We start from the raw sequence: 22,364 nt of genomic DNA, 5'->3' as shown, positions 1-22,364 counted from the left end.
CCCAAGTTGCCTTTCATTGATGTATGTGGCAGCTCTACCGCTGATTATTTTCTCTCAGGCTAAAGAGAGATCTTTCATGTTCTGTAACATGCTGGATCAGTTATCCTGTGACCTGACATAACAGTTCAGAACCATGACTGCCTGCCTTTAGTGCCTTGTTATTGTTTCATATCCTCCTGAAGCACATCAACAGGCACCTCTGTCTGCACACACAGCACACAATATGCTGGCTTTATTATGTGGCCCACAATAGGGGAGGTATTGTTAAAGCATTGACAGTGTAGAATGGAAGTCCTATTAAAGAGAGGTAGCATCCCTTCTGCTTACAGTGTATTTAAACTCTAAGAATATTTTTATTTTATAGTATTTGCTCCTCTAAAGTTAAACTTGAAAGCATTTTATTTAGTTGGACAAAAAAAAAAAAAAAAGAAAACAAGCTGTTCCAGAAATCTTGTGAGCTGCTAACTTTTGAAGCTCTCTGGACTGTTATGAGTTAGCATCCCTGTCCCGTTATCCCCATGAACTACAAAACACCTCCCCCTGTTATGAAGAAGAGCGGGAGGGCTTATGTAGTCCTAACCCATTCCCTTTCCTAGGATGACAACCCTGCTGGTTACAGTTGTCACCCTAGGGCAGGAAATGAATTGATCACCAGGTTAAAATAAAGGTAAAAATAAGTGTGATAAAAAGAAAACTAATGCAACCACCACATCTAAGGACAGGTAAGCTGCAATACTATCAATTTTTGTGCTTGGGTTTAAACAGACAAACCCGAAGCAAAGGCGACATTGTGCCCAAAAGCAATTGCCTTCAAAAATAATAGGTCAATGGAAGTCCTATTAAAGAGAGGTAGAATCCCTTCTGCTTACAGTGTATTTACTCTAACAATATTTTTTTTAGTATTGTCTCCTCTAAAATTAAACTTAAAAGCATTTTATTTAGTTGGACAAAAAAAGAAGCTGTTCCAGAAGAAGAGAAGGAGGACTTAATGTAGTCCTAACACATTCCCTTTCCTAGGATGACAACCCTGCTTATTACAGTTGTCACCCTAGGGCAGGAAAAAACAAATAAAAAAAAAACCATCAAAACAACAAACAAAACAATAACAAAACAGGACAAAAAAACCAAAACAGATAAAAAATAAAAAAATAAAAAAAATAAAATGCATAAAACAAAAACTGCAGCATTTGGCCAATGACAGATGATATTACACACAGTAAAATACTGTCTTCAGTGGTGTGCCCTATTGCCTTCATAAAGCCCATGGATTTCAATCAAACCATTTTCTTTTGTAAATTAGGTCTTATTAATTGAATGCGTTTAAAACATATACGATTTTACCTTCTACACGCTCTTTAAATTCCCCCAAAAAGTAAAATAGGAACTCTGATTTAGCAGGATCCAGCTTTGTTATCATTCACCCCTGCTGATCAGATAAAAATTGGATCCAAGGTAAAAGGGACCCATGCCAAAATGTCAGTTCATTTGCCAACCTGCTGTGAAAAATGAAATGTGATTGGTTACCACAGGTAACTTCTTAATTTTCCACAAATCAGCCCTGAAGGACATTCCATCAAAAGTGCAGGGAAGAGAGGACTGGCCCATTTCTATAGTGTCCCAGATGTTTGTGGTTAGCTGTATTGTGAGAGTCTTCTTACTGAGCTCAGACTATATTTTCCTTCCTCAGTGAACTATGGCATCAGCAAAGTAGAGGGCCAGCCTCTTCACACTGAGCTCAGCAGACCCCTGGATACCTGCTGCAGCCTGCGAGTGTCTCCAGTGAAGGGGATGCAGGAGAAGGGGGAACTGGAGGATCTGACCGACAAATGTGACAGCAATGTGTCCAGCAGTAAGAAGAGGAGGCACCGCACCACCTTCACCAGCATGCAGCTGGAGGAGCTCGAGAAAGTCTTCCAGAAGACCCACTACCCTGATGTCTATGTCAGGGAACAGCTGGCACTGAGGACTGAGCTCACCGAGGCCAGAGTACAGGTGAGAGCCGGGCACTGACACCCAGGGGAGCCTATGTATGGGGGGGGGGGGGGGGGCAGGATTATTATTTGCTTTATTGTCCTCCTCACCAACATTCATAATAATACTCTGGTCAGCTTTGTACAACAGAATGTACAGCTCATAGTGATAGTCTGCATATATACCATAAACATTTATATATTCTGTAATTACCTGCTGGGTGCTTCCTAAATATACACAATGTATTGCATCTATTTTAACACAAAGCAATTACTGCTACTGATACCGCTGCTATAATAATTATAACCAAAACAATCATTAATATTAATAACGATGCTAATTAAACAGTTTGTCAATGTGTTATATTTTTTTAGAGAAGCAGAATGTAGTGATTGCCTGTATGCTCATATTCTATGACAATTTGTCAATTCTGACACTGCCATCTAGGTGGTCAAAAACATTTATACTACAAACATTTAAACCTACGAGTATATACTACTATTACACTACTACTACTAATAGTTATAATAACAAGTCTTCTTGTTCTTTTTTATTATTATTATTATTATTATTATTAATATTATTTTTCTTAATCTTCGTATTCTTCTTTGAAGATGATAATTATTATTATTATTACAATTATTGTTTTAAAACTCATCGTTAATAATAAGAATGCTAGTGATAATGTAATGGTTGTTCTTAGTAAAAGGAGGCAGAATGTACAGCCCATAGTAATAAGGGCTGATTTACTGAAAGAGTTGGGAATCTTCACACAAATAATTGTAAGAAGATTTGTTTTAATCATCCAGTCATGTGTCATAATGAAACTACTTGTTTAGGGTGTTAAGCTTCTCAATTCCTTTTTTTTTTTGCCTAATCTCTGTCTCTCTCTCTCTCTGTCTCTTTATCTCTCTCTCTATATTAGGCTAATTAAATAAAGGAGTTGAGAAGCTTCACAACATAAATTGTGTAATTATTGTACATGACTGGATGATTGAAATTAATCTTCTCACAATTATTTGTGTATATATATATATATATATATATTACATGTTTAGAATTTAATAAATATAATAACTGACTTCTGTGTGTTTCATGAACACATATATTACACACAATTAACATGACAGTAATTATTTATTGCTACTACCACTATACTACTACTACTATTACTACTACTACTACTAATAATAATAACAATAGTAGTCTTAATAACAGCAACAGCATTTATATTAATAATAATAGTGATAATAATAATGTAATAGGCTATCTTTATACACTGAAGCAGAATCTATCACCCATGGTAAATGGTGCATATGCTATATATACTAATCAAAATGTTTGTTGCCTGCTGCATATGGATGCACATTGGACTTTAGAAAACAAACTCCAATTCTCTTGGCAGAAAAAATACCCTCTCAGTTTAGGCAAGTTTAGGAGAGTTTTGCATTTTGTCTGCCAGAAAGCTCCAATCAGAAACACAAACCATAAGGTTTTTGTTTTTTTTTCCTGCCTGAGCCTAAAATCTGCCAGTTATCGTCCTAATGTGAATAGACACATAGGATAACATTGAACTTCTTCTACAGGCAGCACACAAATCTCCTGTAGAAGCAACGATTTTTAAGCAAGTGTGCATTGAGCCTACACCAATGCTCACACACAAATAATCAATTTAATTCGATTTATTACTGACTGTAGCATTATCTATGTGAACAATATAAGCTAGCCTCAGCACGGTGTAATGGAGGATATGATTGTGTGCTGTTTGTAGTCAGATCTCCATCCAGATCAGAAGGTGTCAGTGAAGGGAAATGTAGGTAGGCAGTATTGTGTTCTGTGTATAGAGGTGTATATGGGTGTATAGAGGTGTATATGGGTGTATAGAGGTGTATAGAGGTGTATATGGGTGTATAGAGGTGTATATGGATGTATAGAGGTGTATAGAGGTGTATAGAGGTGTATAGAGGTGTATATGGGTGTATAGAGGTGTATAGAGGTGTATAGAGGTGCTTATGGGTGTATAGAGGTGTATATTATTATTATTATTATTATTTTAGGTACTTATATAGCGCTGTAAATTTTACGCAGTGCTTTACATATACATTGTACATTCATATCAGTCCCTACCCTCAAGGAGCTTACAACCTAAGGTCCCTAACACACATTCATACATATACTAGGGCCAATTTAGACAGGATCTGATTAACCAACCAGCATGTCTTTAGAGTGTGTACAGAGGTGTATATGGGTGTATAGAGGTGTATATGGGAGTATAGAGTTGTATAGAGGTGAATATGGGTGTATAGAGGTGTAAATGGGTGTATAGAGGTGTATATGGGTGTATAGAGGTGTATAGAGGTGTATATAGGTGTACATTGGTGTATTGAGGTGTATATAGGTGTATAGAGGTGTATATGGGTGTACAGAGGTGTATAGAAGTGTATATGGGTTTGTAGAGGTGTATAGAGGTGTATATGGGTGTATAGAGGTGTATATGGGTGTATAGAGGTGTATAGAGGTGTATATGGGTGTATAGAGGTCTATAGAGGTGTATAAAAGGTGTATAGAGGTGTATATGGGTGTATAGAGGTGTATATGGGTGTATAGATGTATATAGAGGTGTATAGAGGTGTATATGGGTTGATAGATGTGTATAGAGGTGTATAGAGGTGTATATGGGTGTATATGAGTGTATAGAGGTGTATATGGGTGTATATGGGTGTATAGATGTGTATATGGGTGTATATGAGTGTATAGAGGTGTATATGGGTGTATATGGGTGTATCGAGGTGTATAGATGTGTATATGGGTGTATAGAGGTGTATAGATGTGTATATGGGTGTTTAGAGGTGTATATGGGTGTATAGAGGTGTATAGAGGTGTATATGGGTGTATATGGGTGTATAGAGGTATATAGATGTGTATATGGGTGTATAGAGGTGTATATGGGTGTTTAGAGGTGTATATGGGTGTATAGAAGTGTATAGAGGTGTATATGAGTGTTTAGAGGTGTATAGAAGTGCTGAGGATAGATGTGGCAGGGTAAACGAAGGAAGCAGGGTTGCAGTCTGGTCCAGTACTGGGGCTGACAAGGCATCCACATTAATACACAGCTATAAACATGACACTTCTCTAATCTCCCATCACTGCAATAGGCAGCAACTGGCTGTAATGGGGGATTTCACTGACGACGTTTTCCTGGTTTTAATTTTATATTAAAGGCCATGAGGTGGAACATGTGGTTAGAGTTCGTTCCCCATTTGCCTTAAAAATAATGACCATTAAAGATAAAACAGAGAGCTGAGGCAAATGCTAAAGACAAGCAGCTTGTTTGACTCGAGCAGCTCTATACGATGGAAATTTATTACTCCGCTAGTCATAAAGTCCTATAGCAGAACTGCACACAGGTCTGTTTAATCCTTCACTTGGAAATCAGAGTTTGATGACATGTTAGTATTCATATATAAGTATAAAATTCAATTCCAGAACTCCACACAAGTCTGCTTTAATCCTGTACATAAAAATCTGAGTTTAGTGACATTTTAGAATTCCTAGTTAAAGTCCTATACCAGAACTGCACACAAGTCAATTTAATAGAGTTTAGTGACACCTTAGTATTCCCATATAAATAGAAAGTCCTCTGTCTGAACTGTACAGAAGTCAGCTTTAATCCTTCACATGGCAATCCGAATTTTGTGACATTTTAATATTCATATATAAATAGAAAGTCCTATACCAGAACTGCACAGAAGTCTTAAAAGTCTTCACCCTTCGCATGGAAATCAGAGTTTGGTGACATTTTTATTCATATATAAAGTCCTATACCAGAACTGGGCATAAGTATTTAATAGAGCTTAGTGACATCTTAGAATTCATATATATTCCTATACCTGAACTGTGCAAACGTCTGCTTTAATCCTTTCGATAAAAAATAAGGTTTTGGTGACAGTTTACTATTCATATAGAAATATAAAATCCTATACCAGAACTGCACACAAGTCTGTTTAATCCTTCACATGGGAATCAGAGTTTGGTGACGTTTTAATATACATATATAAATAGAAAGTCCTATACCAGAAATGCACAGCAGTCTATTTAATATAGCTTAGTGACATCTTAAGTATTCATATTTAAATAGAAAGTCCTATAGCTGAACTGTACAGAAATCTTCTATAATATTTACATACAAAATCAGGGTTTTGTGACAGTTTAATATTCATATATAAATACAAAAAATCCTATACCAGAACTTCACACAAGTCTGTATAAACCTTCACATGGGAATCAGAGTTTTGTGACTTTGTAATATTCATATAACAATATAAAGTCCTGTACCAGAACTTCTCACAAGTCTCTTTAATAGAATTTAGTGACATTTTAGTATTCCTATATAAATAGAAAGCCCTATACCTGAACTGTACAGAAGTTTAATCCTTTACAAGAAAATTAGGGTTTGATAACATTTTAGTATTATTATACTGCATAAATATAAAATCCTATGCCAGAACTGCGCAGAAGTCTATTTAATTATTGTACATAATATATTAACGAGCAGGGCCCACTGATCCCTCCTGTGTTGATTTGTATTGTAAGTGTACTGTCTGCCCTCATGTTGTAAAGCGCTGCGCAAACTGTTGGTGCTATATAATTCCTGTATAATAATAATAATAATAATAATAATAATAATATATATATATATATATATATATATATATATATATATATATATATATATATATATGTATATATATTAGATTGTAGTATACATATATACCTGAACTGCACAGAAGTCTTAGTTTAATTCTCCATATGAAAATCAGAGTTTAGTGACATTTTAGTATTCTTTTATAGAATCCTTTACAAAAAAAATGCCCAGAAGTCTGTTTTAAAATGTAAATCAGAGGTTTGTAGCATTTTATTTTTATTTATATAAAAAAGTTCTATACCAGCAATGCACAGATGTCAGTTTTTTAATTCTAATGAGTTATGTGACATTTTTGTAATTGTGTATAAATATTATGACGCATACACACACACACACACACAACCCCCCCCCCCCCCCCAAATTTAAAATAATACCTAATATCATTAAGTCATGTCATCTACACTGTCACATGTCATGTGCTACTGAATAGGTAAATTAACAAAATAATAATAATAATAATTCATCAAACAAAAAAAAAATATTAATACTATGTAATGCAAGTAGAGACAATGAGGCTAAATTGTGTGAATGTTCACTTCAATTATCCTAAAGAGTAGGTGCAGATGAAATAATAACAGGGATTTTCCTTTCATGTGATTGGATAACTGAAATGAATCCTCACACATGACATGCTGAAATCCTATATCAACATCAATATTAGAAAAGTTACATGTGATACATTTGTATCACTTCCTGCAGATTGTGTCTGTGTCGATAGAAAGGTAAAACTGGATTTTTCAATTTTAGACCAGGCTAATGTTAACATTTCCACACCTCTTTTCAGCTACTTAGAAATCAAATTATTCCTGTCTATCTCTATATATAGTATATTAATCCAGCTCTATTTGCAGTAACACATTCCTGTAACTTGAAGCCAAATAATGGGCTGATTTCGTAAATTATTCACCAGTACACACTGTACAGTTTACCCAGATAGGATCATGGGAATTAAAATAATAAAAACAAAAAAACAAGTTTAACTTAATTGGGTATTTACAATAAAAACAGACAGGTGTTAATACCACTTTTAAATAAATCAGTTCCTAAGATTTTACTTATATGAGACCCGATATCCTTTAATAATATATAATGTACAATTAAACATCAACTATATACAATACATAAATTACAAATACATAGTATACAATATACAATTCAACAATATATAAAAATATATAAGCAAACATCTAGGTTGGTTTGCAAAAGTAGGCCTTTTTATGCTTGCCCAGCAAAGTGGACCCTAAAAATTTCCGCCCAGGGTGGAAAAAGGTGAAAAAAACAAACTTACCTATAGGTCTTGCTTTCTTAAAGGAGCACTATCACAAAGTAGATTCCAATGAATTACACGGTTAATGTATGTAATATTAGTGTTCAGTATCCTAGATTGTAAGCTCTAACGAGCAGGGCCCTCTGATCCTCCTGTATTGAATTGTATTATAAGTGTACTGTCTGCCCTAACATTGTAAAGTGCTGCACAAACTGTTGCTGCTATATAAATCCTGTATAATAATAGTAATAATTAGTGTTCAGTACTTTTTTTTTTTTAATTTCACATTATTTATATATTTTTTTCGCTACATGTTCATGCAAACTAGAATGTCCATCCAAATGACATTGCCAGGGGTTGGAACAAGCTATAACATGGCCAGTGGTCACCTTTTATTTAATATTAAAAAAACAGAAATACTTTTGCTGCAGCTGTGGAAGAACCCCTGTTAGTGTTATACTGTAGTTTATTACTGTCACATTTGCTGGACAGCTTGGTCTTCATATAAATGTGGATATGCTGGCCCAGCTTATTTTTCTAATTTGTTTGCTGGACTAAGGGAAAAAAAACAACATATCCCCTTAGAGTACCACTATTGTGAAGAATATTTATAATTATTAATATTTAATAATGTTATTTTTATAATATTTAAAATTATTCCAATGACTGTGTAAGGTAGAATATGTAATAAAAGCATTCCGTATATTATTATTATTATTATTATTATACAGGATTTATATTGCACCAACAGTTTGCGCATATGAATTCAAATGTTTTATTTCACACCTGATTGTTTATAATTTTTCTTCACATTTATATACAAGTCAATTTATAATTTCCTGGGGTGGTAGGAGGTGCTTATACTGGCCAACTTTTATCCTCATGGTTTATATCTTAATTAATCGTAGCTGGAACTGCTAGAGCTCCCCTGGCAGCATTAGTTTGTCCCCACCGCTGTCATTGTCACTTATCCTGGTCAGCTTTGTTTACGTAAATATGTAAATGTAGGTTACATATAAACAAAAGCATGTGAAATAAAGCCAGCAATACAGGAACCAAAATATATCTGGTTTAGCAGGATTTCCCCCGCTCCATCAGTGCCACCGGCTATAGCCTGCAATGCTGATCAATGTATTCTGATGGAAGTCTCCCCGCTGTCAGAATACAAAAATTAAGCAGGGTGGATTCCCATATCCACCTTGAATGTGTGAATGGGGGAATCTGGTCCGCTGGTTGAACGAAAAAACGGACTCATCTATGAGCTGCTTAACTACTTCAGCCCCGGAAGGATTTGCCATTTTTTGTGATACAGCACTGCATCTCTTTAACTGACAATTGCGCAGTCATGTAATGCTGTACCAAAACAATTTTTTTCCCCACAAATAGAGCTTTCTTTTGGTGGTATTTGATCACCTCTGCGGTTTTTATTTTTTGCGCTATAAACAAACAAAGAGTGACAATTTTGAAAAATGTTTTTCAAACTTTTTGCTTTAATACATATCCAAAAAAAAAAATATCTAAAAAACACATTTATTCATCAGTTTAGGCCGATATATATATTCTTCTACATATTTTTGGTAAAAAAATCGCAATAGGCATATATTGATTCGTTTGTGCGAAAGTTATCGTGTCTACAAACTATGGGATAGCTTTAGGGACTTTTATTTATTTTTTATTGTTTTTACTATTAATGTCGGTGATCTGCAATTTATAGTGGGACTGCGACATTGTGGTGGACAAATCTGACCCCAAATTACATTTTTTGGAGACCAGTGACATTATTACATTGATCAGTGCTAGAAAAATGCACCGATCAATGTAAAAAATGACACTGGCAGGGAAGGGGTTAACACTAGGGGGCGACCAAGGGGTTAAATGTGTTCCCTGGGTGTGTTCTAACTGTAGGGGGGATAGGCTCACTGGGACAAAGATCACCGTTCCCAATCACTGGGAACAGAAGATCTCTGACATGTCCCCTGTCAGAACAGGGATCCGCCTTGTTTACAATGGCAGATCCCCATTCTACCTCTGTACTAGGCGATCGCGGGTTGCTGGCGGACATCGAGTGCGGGAGCATGCTGGCTGCGGTGCATGCCTGCCCGCAACTGTGCCTGCGTGAGCTGCCGTACAAGTATGGCAATTTGCTCAGTGCTGCCAATCTGCCGCAGTATATCTGCGTGAGCTGGTCAGCAAGTGGTTAAGAAAATAAATTATTATACAGAATCCCATCATTATTCATATGATCAGAATATAAAAGGTGTTTGTGGTCCTTTAAATCATCGCTTTATTGTTAGGTGTTGCAGTTTTTGTTTCTTTAAGAAGAAATGATGTGTGTTTAACTGACGTACTCATAGAGGAAAGCCATTTAAATTAACGTCAGAGTGTGGTGCTGGCTTGGTTTTGCCTGTCCAGTGCACACTACACAGGGTACTGTTTTATGTTCTCTTTATTGTATTGTGCAGTTTGAAAGGCTGCAGCAGGACCAGCACAGAAGTCTTCCAGTACAAAGCTGTAGGGCTTGAACTGGCTTTCTATGTAGTCTCAGCAGAGAATCCCACATGTGGAATGTATTTTTAGATGCAATAGATTGATGATGTAGTGTGTTTTCATATTATAGATTCTGGAATTGTTCAGTCATCTCAAAGGAATGTCTTTGTTAAACTGGGATAAAATACTGTCAGGGAATACACTGCTTACATTTATGTATAGACAAAAGCAGGGCAACCAAAGGTGCTATCAGTGAAAGGACATGCTGGTACTTGTAGTTCCGCTGCAGCTGGAGATGCTTTTACATGAATCTACATATCTGAACATTCCAGGGAGAAGATTACTAAAAATGGTCTAAATGTTTTTTGTGCTGCAGAAGACAGCTCCGATGAAAGGCACTTTGATGAGTGATGGGTATAGTGTGCCCTTCATAAGCATCGGGCAACATTAGTATTTGTTCTCCTTTATTTATGAATGACTGGTTTCAGTTTTGGGTTGTTGTTGCTGAAGGGTTGAATGGGAAACCTCACTAGTTTATAAGTGCAGAGAATCTAGCGCACTCCTTACTGAACCACCCATACAATGTGTGCTATGGTGACCAGACGGATGATCAGAGTCACTGTAAAAGTCCAAAGAATGCAACATCACCAGCACACTGTTATCAAAAATGCAAACAGGACATGTATTTGTCACCCATGAAAAGCAACATTTTGAGGCCACCGAAGACCACTACTGTATGAGGAAGAGGTCCTCAGTGGCCTTAACGCCTTACTTTTTCCGGGTTATGAATACATGTCCTGTTGCATTTTTGAATATGGTTTTCTGTTCACGCTGCACTCTTTGAACCCACTGGTTAATGTCTTCACCTCCTCAAAGCCATGAGAGAGGTGTTGCTCCAGCTCTCTAGATGTTTGTTAAATTTGTTATGGAAATTGCTTTGAAGTGATTGTAGCCGTATTGGTGCACCTGTGACAGAAACAATTGAGTACTGTCCGTGATACTTTTTTATTTGCACGAACATACAATTTTTTCAGGACAAGCTTTCGGGGTGTACTCTAATTACTATTGCTTGGACCTTGGAGAAGGAAGTACACCCCGAAAGCTTGTTCTGAAAAACTGTATGTTAGTACAAATAAAAGAAATATCACAGACAGCACTCAATTGTTTCTTATGGGAATTCACACCATTATATAACTTTATAATTATCAAGGCTGTTGGGTAGAGCTGGAAACTCTGGTAGGCATATCTCACTATTGAGATACTTAAGAGAAATATCAAGTAAACATGTGATTTTGTTTGTCAGCAACTACTGCATATAAAACTTTAATATCACTTGTGTGCGTAGTTGGCTCTAAATACGTTTTAAAATGTATGCCTCTGATTCTGGTAAGCTGGCCATACGTGCAGCATCGTGATAGAGCAATCAAAATGTTGTTTCTATTTTTGTTGAAATCATAAATCAATCAAAGATGTAGCGTGGTAGTGCTCATTGACTGCAATGAGATTTGTTTAAATTGCCTTGCACCTGGCAAAAAGAGTATTTTTACTTTCAATGAAATCGCAATGTTTTATTCCATTTTTCAGTTTAATTCAGTAATAAAGTGTATTGAAGCTGTTCAATTATTGCCCAGACTAAAGTAAACAATAAACTGACTTCTGGTGGTTGATCAAACTCATGGGTGGTACATTGCTTAGATTCTGGTGATTACTTTCAATTATATGTGATGCAATATCCAATGGATATAAAGTGAATGACATTGACTGAAAGTATGGCCAGCTTAGCAGTAAAAGTCCAGGAAATATAATTATATATTTTCTATGCAGAGGTACATATTGACACGTTTTAAATGACTTAATGGCTGTGACTGTCTGTAGAACAAATTAGATATTTCCACACCCCCATAGTCATATTTGTTATAAGGTGGTAAAGTAAAAATTTGGTGTACAAAATGTTTTTAACCTTCCAAAGGCGAGCCGTACACACATAGATTTCTCTAGTTCAGCCCATGAGCCTAATGAAAAAAATCTAGTAGATTCATCTTTGGTAGAATCCTCCCTGTTGACTTCCATATTTAGACAGCTATAGCGTCTGCAGCTGTTTGAATAGCCAAACAGTCACCACATGTGATTGGATGCAGTGACTGTTCCTTTGACAATTTTCCATCGAATGTTCAATCCAAGTTTGTCAAGGTAGGTGGTACCAACAGGGCCACCCATGGCTCAATTTTTGGCCAATTCAGCAGAAATCTGATAAAATTTGAAATGTGTATGGCTATTTATGCAACAACTATGTGTTTATAGTGCAGTGACCCATTGCTCCTCATCTCTGGTTTGCTGAAAACAGTTTAGTGAAAAATTCAGGTGGAGCTATGGGCACAATAAAAAATTACATTTAAGTTTTTTTTAGTCCTCTGCCTAACATAACTTTATTACCTTTTTATTCTTTCAGTAGGAGCATTATTTTTCGTGTTGTGGGGCAGGGTAGGCTTAGATGGACACGTACACTTTAAATACACTTTAAGTAAGAGATAAACAATTTAGGGCCTAACTCCAGCTGTTTTTAACAGTTTTTTCTTTTGGCAAAATGGTTCAACTCATTTGAATAAAAGCTATCTCCCTGTTAGAGTTAAATGTTTTACCCAACCCCTGTGACTACCACTTTTGCTGAACAGCCTGGCATGCACATGAATGTGGAGAGAAATATAACAAATGGCATAGGAAAAAGATATATATATAATTAAACAAATATATAGATATATTTATATATAAATAAATATATTAATATAGAAATATATACAGATATCAGAATATTTTTTTTTTGCTATAGTGACCTTCAATTCTGTTTGCTTGCTTTGGGTTACTGCATTTTGCTGCTCTTTTGTAAATCTCTGTCTGTGGTCAATTTATGACATAAAATCGCATAATAAATCGCATAAATAAGTGTTGGCACTAAAGAACATTCAACTAAAGTGCTAACACTTATTTATGCGATTTATTATGCGATTTTATGTCATAAATTGACCACAGACAGAGATTTACAGCTTTCTTCTGGTTAGCGCAGCACCTCCCCCCCTATACCTCAGTTTGATTTTGGGCTTATGTCTGACCCTTGCTTCGGTGCATGCAGCTGTCCAGTCGCATACGTGCGTTTTTACTGTTTTTACTATTTTTCTCAGTTCTTGTTCTCTTTTCTTTTTCCAATTGGGTAGCGCAGGAATATTCTCATTACATTTGCTGCTCTTTTACTTCTTTTTCCTCTGCAGATAACTTTGTGCTTTGATACGAATAACCACTAGTTGCTTTCTGTTGCATGGGCACGTGGCTTAAAAGAAAAGTAGCATTAGCAACCTCTAGACATGTGGATGTAGAATTGAACATATCTGTTTTGTTCACTGAAGTTTAGTCTTAGAGCAGTCACCAGGTTTAAATCAGACGGTTTGCACTTGGTAGCAGTTTTTATAAAAGTCTGGTCATCTCTATTAAAGCCACTTCCAGTACCTGTAGCAGGCTGAGCTGCATTCACAAATGACTTTGTCTTGTACCCTATATCATTACATTTAATTGTACCCTCTGCTGCATGCACAGAAACTAAACCTGAAGCTAATTTATCTCACTGGTTGCTTTTCCTGCTTCACATCAGTGTGGTAATTGGCACCCATTTAAAGGAGATTGTCAAGGTACTTTCTTCCCCCCAGTGAAAGAGTCTCATTACTAAATTCTCCTAGCATGTTCTTGCTGTCCCCTGGGGAGAGCGCAGGAAATATTTTTTCCACCCACAGACATGATGAATACATTTACCAAGCCGATATTTTCCTTTCTTTTATTCCTAGGCATATATTTCACCAGTGCCATATTTATTGTCTCTTGGTAGCAGTAAATCTGTTTATGAACCTGTTTGAAGGTAGGATTTTGTTAAGCGGCCTTCTCTCCACTGGGAACGATTGTGCAGCGCAGCTATGAGAGCTGAGGCTGAAAATGGCACACATGAAATTACACTTTACCACACTGTGCAATGTGTACCTTAAGGGGAGAATTTTTCATTAGAGTTCGCAGTTAAGGCTTTGAACTTAATTGAGTTATTTTCTACAAACTCTTTAAACAGCAATGCTTCTAGATTAATAGTTGCAACAAGTAAATACATCATACTAATAAAACAGATTTTTAAATGTAAGAAATCTGGTTCCTATTTGCTTAGTGTGATGCAGGTTATGACAGCTTGAGCCATGTCAAGTAGGCATTTGAAATTGTGTTATACCACGAAACACATGATAGGCTCTGCTAATATGACTGAATCATAGAAACTGCACAGAAAATATTACAAAATCAGGCCTTTTTTTTGTAAAACAATAAAAGAACGATGTGCATTAACCCATAACAACCAATCAGTTAAAATTTCTTAATTGAGATCAACCGAGTATACTGAAATCCAGTTGGTTTCTATTGGTTACTGCAGTTGCGTGTTCTTTTACAGTGTATTGCAACTGATTCACACTTTTGAATGACTTTAGTCACATGCAGTTAGAGCAGCCCAGCTTTACAAGGGAATTCCCCCTTAGCATAGTGAATGAGCTCTGTTGACTTCCATTATCCAATTATATACAAGCAAAAATACTGTTTTATTTCCCTTGCACATAACTGGGTTATTGTTGTAAATTGAATTCACTAATATATAGGAAAAGTTTCCTTGCAAAGTGAATATCATTTTGCCTTTACATTTGTACACTGCAGTGCGCTATAAAATAGGTGTGTGTGTTTTTTTTACTTTACATGTGAGTTGGGGGAGGGGGGGGGGGGTCTTGCAAGATGAATGACACTGCAACACAGATATTAACACAAGTTAGCATTATACTCAATAATGCAACACAAAGCAGAAAAGTATTTTACTAAGTAATTCAATCATTGCATTTATTTTTTAAATAAGACCTCTCTCTTTCCAAGGTGTTGTTTTATATAGAGTTTGATTCTGAATTACTAAAGTAATCAAGATTGTCAATTATAAAAATTTCGAGTCCACCCCCCGGCGCTCTGGGCTCCTCCTCTTCTCAATACACCACCATAGAAAGTCGCTTCCTATGGTGGCACATATGTGGACTCGTTCCCAAGTCAGGCTGTGTGTGAATCACAGCTCCTGCTGCTGTGTCTGTGAGCAGAGAGAGAACTGCTGCAGATGGGCACTGCGTTGGACTGAGATTGGGCTCAGGTAAGTATAATGGGGGGTGAGGAGGTGTTAGAAGTAATGAGAAGTTTTTTACCTTAATGCAGAGAATGCATTAAGGTAAAAAATGTCAAGCCATTAGAAGCACTTTAATTGTAGAATCATGTAAAAATCTATTTCCTCTGTATTTGTTTCATCTACACTGATTGGATAACTGAAGTAAGTTTATACTCTTTTCTTAGGGGACATTGTCAACTCCTTTAGCCTCAATAAGTCAATGCCTTAAAGTGGAACTTCACCCAAATGGGAAAGTTCCATGTTTCTGCCTTCTCCCCCCTCTTTTCACATTTTTGGGCATATTTATTTTTTTTGGGGGGAATCCGAAAGGAAATTCGGCCCTGCTCTCTTTGCCTGCAGCCTTCTGGGACACATCACAGGTTCCAGGAGGCCGCGGGACCATTCATAAATTGAAGTGCGGCTCACAGATGCGCATTGTGAAGCCATCTGTGAAGCTGCAAGGAGTCACAGTTGGCTTCCCAATTTAAACATGCTGGCAGGCCCAGCCTGGGTGGGGACGGTGCTGAATCCCTGGACAGGTAAGTGTCCTTTTATTAAAAGTCAGCAGCTTCAGTATTTGTATTTTAATTTTTTTTCTGGGGGAAGGCGGGGGGACTGAAGATCCTCTTTAACTTTAGATATGCAGCTGTTCTGTGGAGCAGTGCAAAAATACATTCTCTTAATCTGTGTGCTTGGAGAAACAACAAAATGTCTTTCTTTCTTTTTGGTAACTGCAAAGTGCTGAGAAGTAGTAGAGTTTGTTGAGTGTGTTTTTTTAAGGAGGTTTGTGGTGTGTGTCACATGAGACTGCCTACCTTTCCCCTCAGTGGTTGACACCTGAATAGCCACATAGTGACTGCAGCCAGCCACCGCAGTGCTCACTTCCTCAGAATTCACAGGAAAATAGCTACATTAAAGTTGTTGCTGAATCTCAGAAGGAATTAAATTCTGTGACACACATGTAGCTATCTTATTCTGTCCTAAACGAGAAGGAATTAGAATAACATTAATGGAGATATACTCAGTTGTTGCTACTGTAACCATATGAAAGTAAAACTAATATAATGTTTTCATTTTTAAAATAACACATAATGCTACCTTTAATGTCTGCAAATCACAAACAAAGAGAAAACACCGCAAAGGTTTATATTTTTAAAAATATGAGAAAAAATGTATTTATGCAACATCCTAAACAATAAGACCAGTATCATCTGGTCTTTTAAGAATGGAAAATGTACGTTTATATAAATCACACATATGGGGCAAATTGTTCTCTGTTGTGGAATAAGGGTGAAAGGCCATGAAAACTAAATTTCAGTAATTTATATACATATGGCCTTCAGCATAAAGTATATCTCCAACTTCCTGATGTGTACATCTCCAGCAATCACGCCTTAAAAATGCAAGTGTTATAAACATATTTTTTTTTAAAAGCTGATGTAACCACAAAAAATGTAAATTATGTCACTAAATAAAATCGAACAGTTGTCCTACTCATTGTTTATTTAATGCACCATTAGACTACAGTGGCTGAATATAGAGAAGGCCTTAGAAAAGGAACATATGTTCAGAATCTGTATCTTTACAGTGTAACACAACGGCACATGCCATTGGTGAATCATTCTCTTTTGTGTCCAGTCACAGACCAGTGTGAAATGCTTGAGGTCCAGGAAACCAATCTGCAGCTTTCTGCAAAGGTACCTCATTTTAAAATGAAAGACACCAAAGGGCTGAATGTAGCAGTAACTCAAATTTTACTATACATTAGCAGAAACACTAATCTATTTCAGAGAGTTTTTTGTTTTTATATTAACTGTTGGGCTCAGTAATATGCATTGTATTTATAAAAAGCTGAAAGGCACTTGAAAATCTTCTGCGCTGTACTAAGTAGGACTCCATATTAGACACCTCAAACTTATTACTACTCACACTTATTCACCACCAGCTAAGGATTTCCCATAAATGTACAGGCTGGTGTTGCAGAAGACAAATGCAACAGTATCACAGGCTGGTAAATTTAATAAATCCAGCAATATTTTAGAGGGAATAAACAAATCCAAGCCGGCAAATGTGTCTGAATTCACCTATTTATAAATAGTCAGCATTTTTTATATATTTTAGCTTTAAATTTAAATTTTGTTTTTGTGTTGCTCACTCTTATCCACATCATATAATGCTGCAACTTCAACTCCCACTTCTTTGCATTAGTTTATCTATTATTAGATTTGTTCAATCTAACTTTTATACAGGCAATTTTCTAAACATTTGCCAGTGAACCCGAGCGTTTGCTTTTAATACTCTGTGGGTTTGCAACTTAAATTACTCTATCTCTCCCTTCAAATACAGACCAGGGGTTTGAATGTTAGTTTATTCCTTTTGTAAATGACTAATCCCTATTGGGTTAATTTTAAGGAATGCAGATAATTCAATGCACCCAGTAAGGATAAGATATGAAACCCTCATGTGTCTGTAGGAAAAATAGTGCTAAAATATTAACATTGCAAATAGAGTTAAAAAAATGATGGATGAAAATTTGATAGTGTATGTAAACACAGAGAGCAAGTAACTAAAGGGAGATATATTACTATTATTATACTGTTATCATTAAATTTTGAGAAGCTATGTTTACTTCAAACATCCAGTTAGGGTAATAAACATTAATAGTTTTTCAATTTATCATACTTGCTTTGGACATTGGATAGTGCACAAGTAACTCAGTACACATCCCGTATTATCCCTATTACAACTGGATATTAACAGTCACTTGTAAAAGGGCGTTTTTAGAACAGTTTATTAATATACTCAGGTTCATACTTATTCATTGTTTGGCGAAAAATAAAAGCATTTGAAAAAATAGGAAAATGTTACTACATAACCCTATATAAGGAGTACAAAGAGTTTATCTACATGTTATATTTTGAGTGTGAGTTTTAAAGAGACGTGAACAGTTAAAATGACAAACAGTGCACACTCTTGAACTATCTACATTTCAGGTATTTGTACAGTAATTCAGTGATTAGCCTCCCAGTCTGAATTCTACTGTATTGGAAATTTACAGATTTTAGGCAGTTATAGAAGCCAAAATGTAAAATGTGTTTTCTGTTTTTCTTTTTCTTTTTTTTTATACAATTTCAATTCGTTAATTTATCTGATTTAATAAAATCTGTTTAACTATGTTTTAAATGAACATATAAGAGTGTTGTAATATTTGTTCAGAGTTCTGCTTCAAACACTTATAGGTGACATTGATAGAAGAAATGAACGTACTGTAAACATGTCAGCTGTCAGCAAAGGTTAGATCTGAAATGAATATATTTCTATGTGCGGCTATGCCCTAACTCGGACCCCAGACACATTTAATCAGGGCACATGGGGCTGTAGACCAGTGTTTCTCAACTCCAGTCCTCAAGGCACCCCAACAGGTCATGTTTTCAGGATTTCCCTCAGATGAAACGGCTGTGGTAATTACTAAGGTAGTGAAAGTGATCAAATCACCTGTGCAAAATAATGGAAGGCCTGAAAACATGACCTTTTGGGACACCTTAAGGACTGGAGTTGAGAAACACTGCTGTAGACACTCATACCAAACGTAAAAGTCCTGGGGGGTCATCTAGAAACACCTTTTCGCTCTTCTGCAGTCTGCCAATTGATTACTGAGCTTTAAAGACATAAATAAACTATAAATTGACATTTTCTAGGGAAAGTATTTTTATTAAAATTTTAAAATTGAACAATCAATTATAAAACAAACTGTAAGCTATAAAAATTACCTGTTGCCTTTAGTTAAAAGCTTTGTCATTCACCCCAACTCAATGCAAAAATCTAAGATTTTCCAAATTCTTTTTGCCTTGCAGTATTATACAATGTACTTCTCAAGTTTCCTGTCACTTTTACTGCCAAGATATTATTAAAAACCATCATAGTTTCTGTAGCACAGCAAGGTGCAAAAAACGCAGCACATTTTATTAATAAAAATTTCATTTGCTATCAATCTATTTTCTTTGATACGACTGACCTTATAGATTTATTGCTGGTTTGTAAAGAGAACTTATCGCACAAATAGTCTGCGTTCCAAAATTGTGTTATTTTAGGGAAACCATAGCCAAAAGATTTGTCCATAAGGAAGAGCGTGTTTTGCATAAATTTATGTTTACAGAAAGTTTACAAGTACATAGGCATGGTTTTCATGTTTAATATGCTAATATTATATTTACATATATTGCATTCCTGCCACAAGAATAAAACGTTTTGTAAAAAGTTTTTTTCTTTTTTAATTTCTATGTGATCTTTACCCTTCCCAGTGAATCTGTGTTGATTCAAAACAACTGCATGTATAAACTGCTTGTATAATTGCAGAATTTACCCCTGATTGCTCATATGAGTTTGAAACAAAATCTTGTTTTCCAGGCCAAAGTTGATGCTGTTCTTTAAGTAAATTTTATTAAGGCGGTGATTGCATTATGCTTCTTAAAACTAAAGCTCTTCTGCATTTATATTGGCACTGAAAGGGTGGATTAACCAAAATGCAATAATACTTACTTTGGTAAGACCACGTACGGTTGGCACAAAGGAAATATCTGAAAATCCGTTTCAAATTTAACATGACATTGAAATGATCATAGATAATTCGAAGTAAAATCAAAATGTAGCTTACATAAAAGTTTAATTTTCCATAACTGCTTTTTAGGGCATTAACTGCTTTAACTGCTAACTGCTAACTATAACTGCTTTTTAGGGCATTTTGTTTGCACTTCAAATTTTAATGCTGAATTCATCCATATTGGTGAGGATTAAAGGGTTGTTTACCAATAATTTTTTACTGTATTCAAAGTGCATCTCCATTTAATTAATTGCTTCCTGACCTTATAGATTTATTGCTGGTTTGTAGAGAGAACTTATGGCACAAATAGTGTGCGTTCCAAAATTGCATTATTTTAGGGAAACCATAGACAAAAGATTTGTCCATAAGTAAAAAGTAAAATAAAAATGTTGCTTAAACACTTAAGGACTGGAAGGATTTGCCCCCTTAATGACCAGATCATATTTTGCGATACGGCACTGCGTCGCTTTAACTGACACAATTGCGTGGTCATGCAACATTGTACCCAAACAAAATTTATATCCTTTTTTCCCACAAAGAGAGCTTTCTGTTGGTGGTATTTGATCACCTCTGCGGTTTTAATTTTTTGCACTATAAACAAAAAAAGAGTGTCAATTTAGAAAAAAAAAAAAATATATATATTTTTTACTTTTTGTTTTAATAAATATCCCCCCCCCCAAAAAAAAAAATGTCTTCATCAGTTTAGGCCAATATGTATTCTTCTATATATATTTTTGGTAAAACAAATCACAATAAGCGTATATTGATTGGTTTGCAAAAAAATTATAGCGTCTACGAAATAGGGGATAGATTTATGGCATTTTTATTTATTTTTATTTTTTTTACTAGTAATGGCGGCGATCTGCAATTTTTAGCGGGACTGTGAAATTGCGATGGACAGATCGGACACTTTTGACACTTTTTTGGAACCATCGACATTTATACAGCAATCAGTGCTATAAAAATGCACTGATTACTGTGTAAATGTCACTGGCAAAGAAAGGGTTAACACTAGGGGCAATCAAGGGGTTAAATGTGTTCCCTGGGAGGTGTTTCTAACTGTGGGGGATGGGACTGGAGGAGGAGAGAGATCGCTGTTCCTAATCACTCTGAACAGCTGACCTCTCTCTACTCCACTGTCAGAATGGGAATCTGTTTGTTTACATTGACAGATCCCCGTTCTGGCTCTCTGTTGCGCGATCACAGTGGCCGGCAGACATCGCGGCTGCTGGCCACATGTGTGCCCCCCCCCACGTACACCTACAGCGTTTCATGCAAGAGAGCCATCCTGCTGCAGTATGACGGCAGCTGGTCCTTAAGTGGTTAAATAAAATGTCTTATTTTCCAGTTTTCTTATAACTGCTTTATAAGGCATTTTGTTTGCATTACAAATGTTAATGCTAAATTCATCCATCTTGGTGAGGATTAAGAGGTTGTTTACCAATTAATTTTTACTTTGTTCAAACATCCAATCTGTGTTTTTAAAGTGCATCTCCATTTAATTATATGCTTCCTGTTTCACATAGCTAGGGTGGCACTTTCTCACTTGTAGTGAAATCACAGTGGCCTAGTGGCTGGCACTTCCGCTTTACAGCTTTGGAGTCCCCGATATGAATCCCAGTCAGGACACTATCCCCCCCAGAGTTTGAGTGTTTTGCCTGTGCTTGTATGGGTTACCTCTGGGTACTTTGGTTTCCTCTCCCACTCCAAAGACATGCTGGTAGGTTAACTGGTTCCTGTCCAAAACTGTCCCATGAATGTGTGTGCATGCATGTTGGTATAGACCTTGGGCTGTATGTTACTTGAAGACAGGGGCTAATGGGAATGTAAAGTGCTGTGTAAATTGTTGGTGCTATGTAAAAACCTGTAATAAATCAACCGGTGGGGTTGGTGTACATCCCAGGTTTTTGGAACAGCACTTTAAAAAAACGATCACCCACTAGTGTCTAACTGGTCATATATTTATATGATCTATCTTGAAATAATTTAAACAAGAAACTTTTCCCTTGACATGCTAAAGCTCATTGCAGTGATGTAGAATGTGATCTAAGCAGATGCTGTAGATACTTCAGTTGAACGGGTCAAAGTATAAATCTAAAAGGCACAAAAGCAAGATCTGATG

At 36.0% G+C, this 22,364-nt stretch overlaps 1 protein-coding gene across 1 annotated transcript in view; it reads left to right on the top strand.

The window, feature by feature from the left end:
* Positions 1–22,364, top strand: part of ALX1 (ALX homeobox 1) — a 39,440-nt gene that overhangs the window by 2,758 nt on the left and 14,318 nt on the right. Inside the window, 1 exon segment of the mRNA XM_073624036.1 lies at positions 1,688–1,992. Coding sequence (XP_073480137.1) covers positions 1,688–1,992 — 305 coding nt within the window.

Source organism: Aquarana catesbeiana, linkage group LG03, assembly GCF_042186555.1.
Source record: "Aquarana catesbeiana isolate 2022-GZ linkage group LG03, ASM4218655v1, whole genome shotgun sequence".
NCBI classification, from domain to species: domain Eukaryota; kingdom Metazoa; phylum Chordata; class Amphibia; order Anura; family Ranidae; genus Aquarana; species Aquarana catesbeiana.
This window is presented reverse-complemented; position numbering and strand designations above follow the sequence as displayed.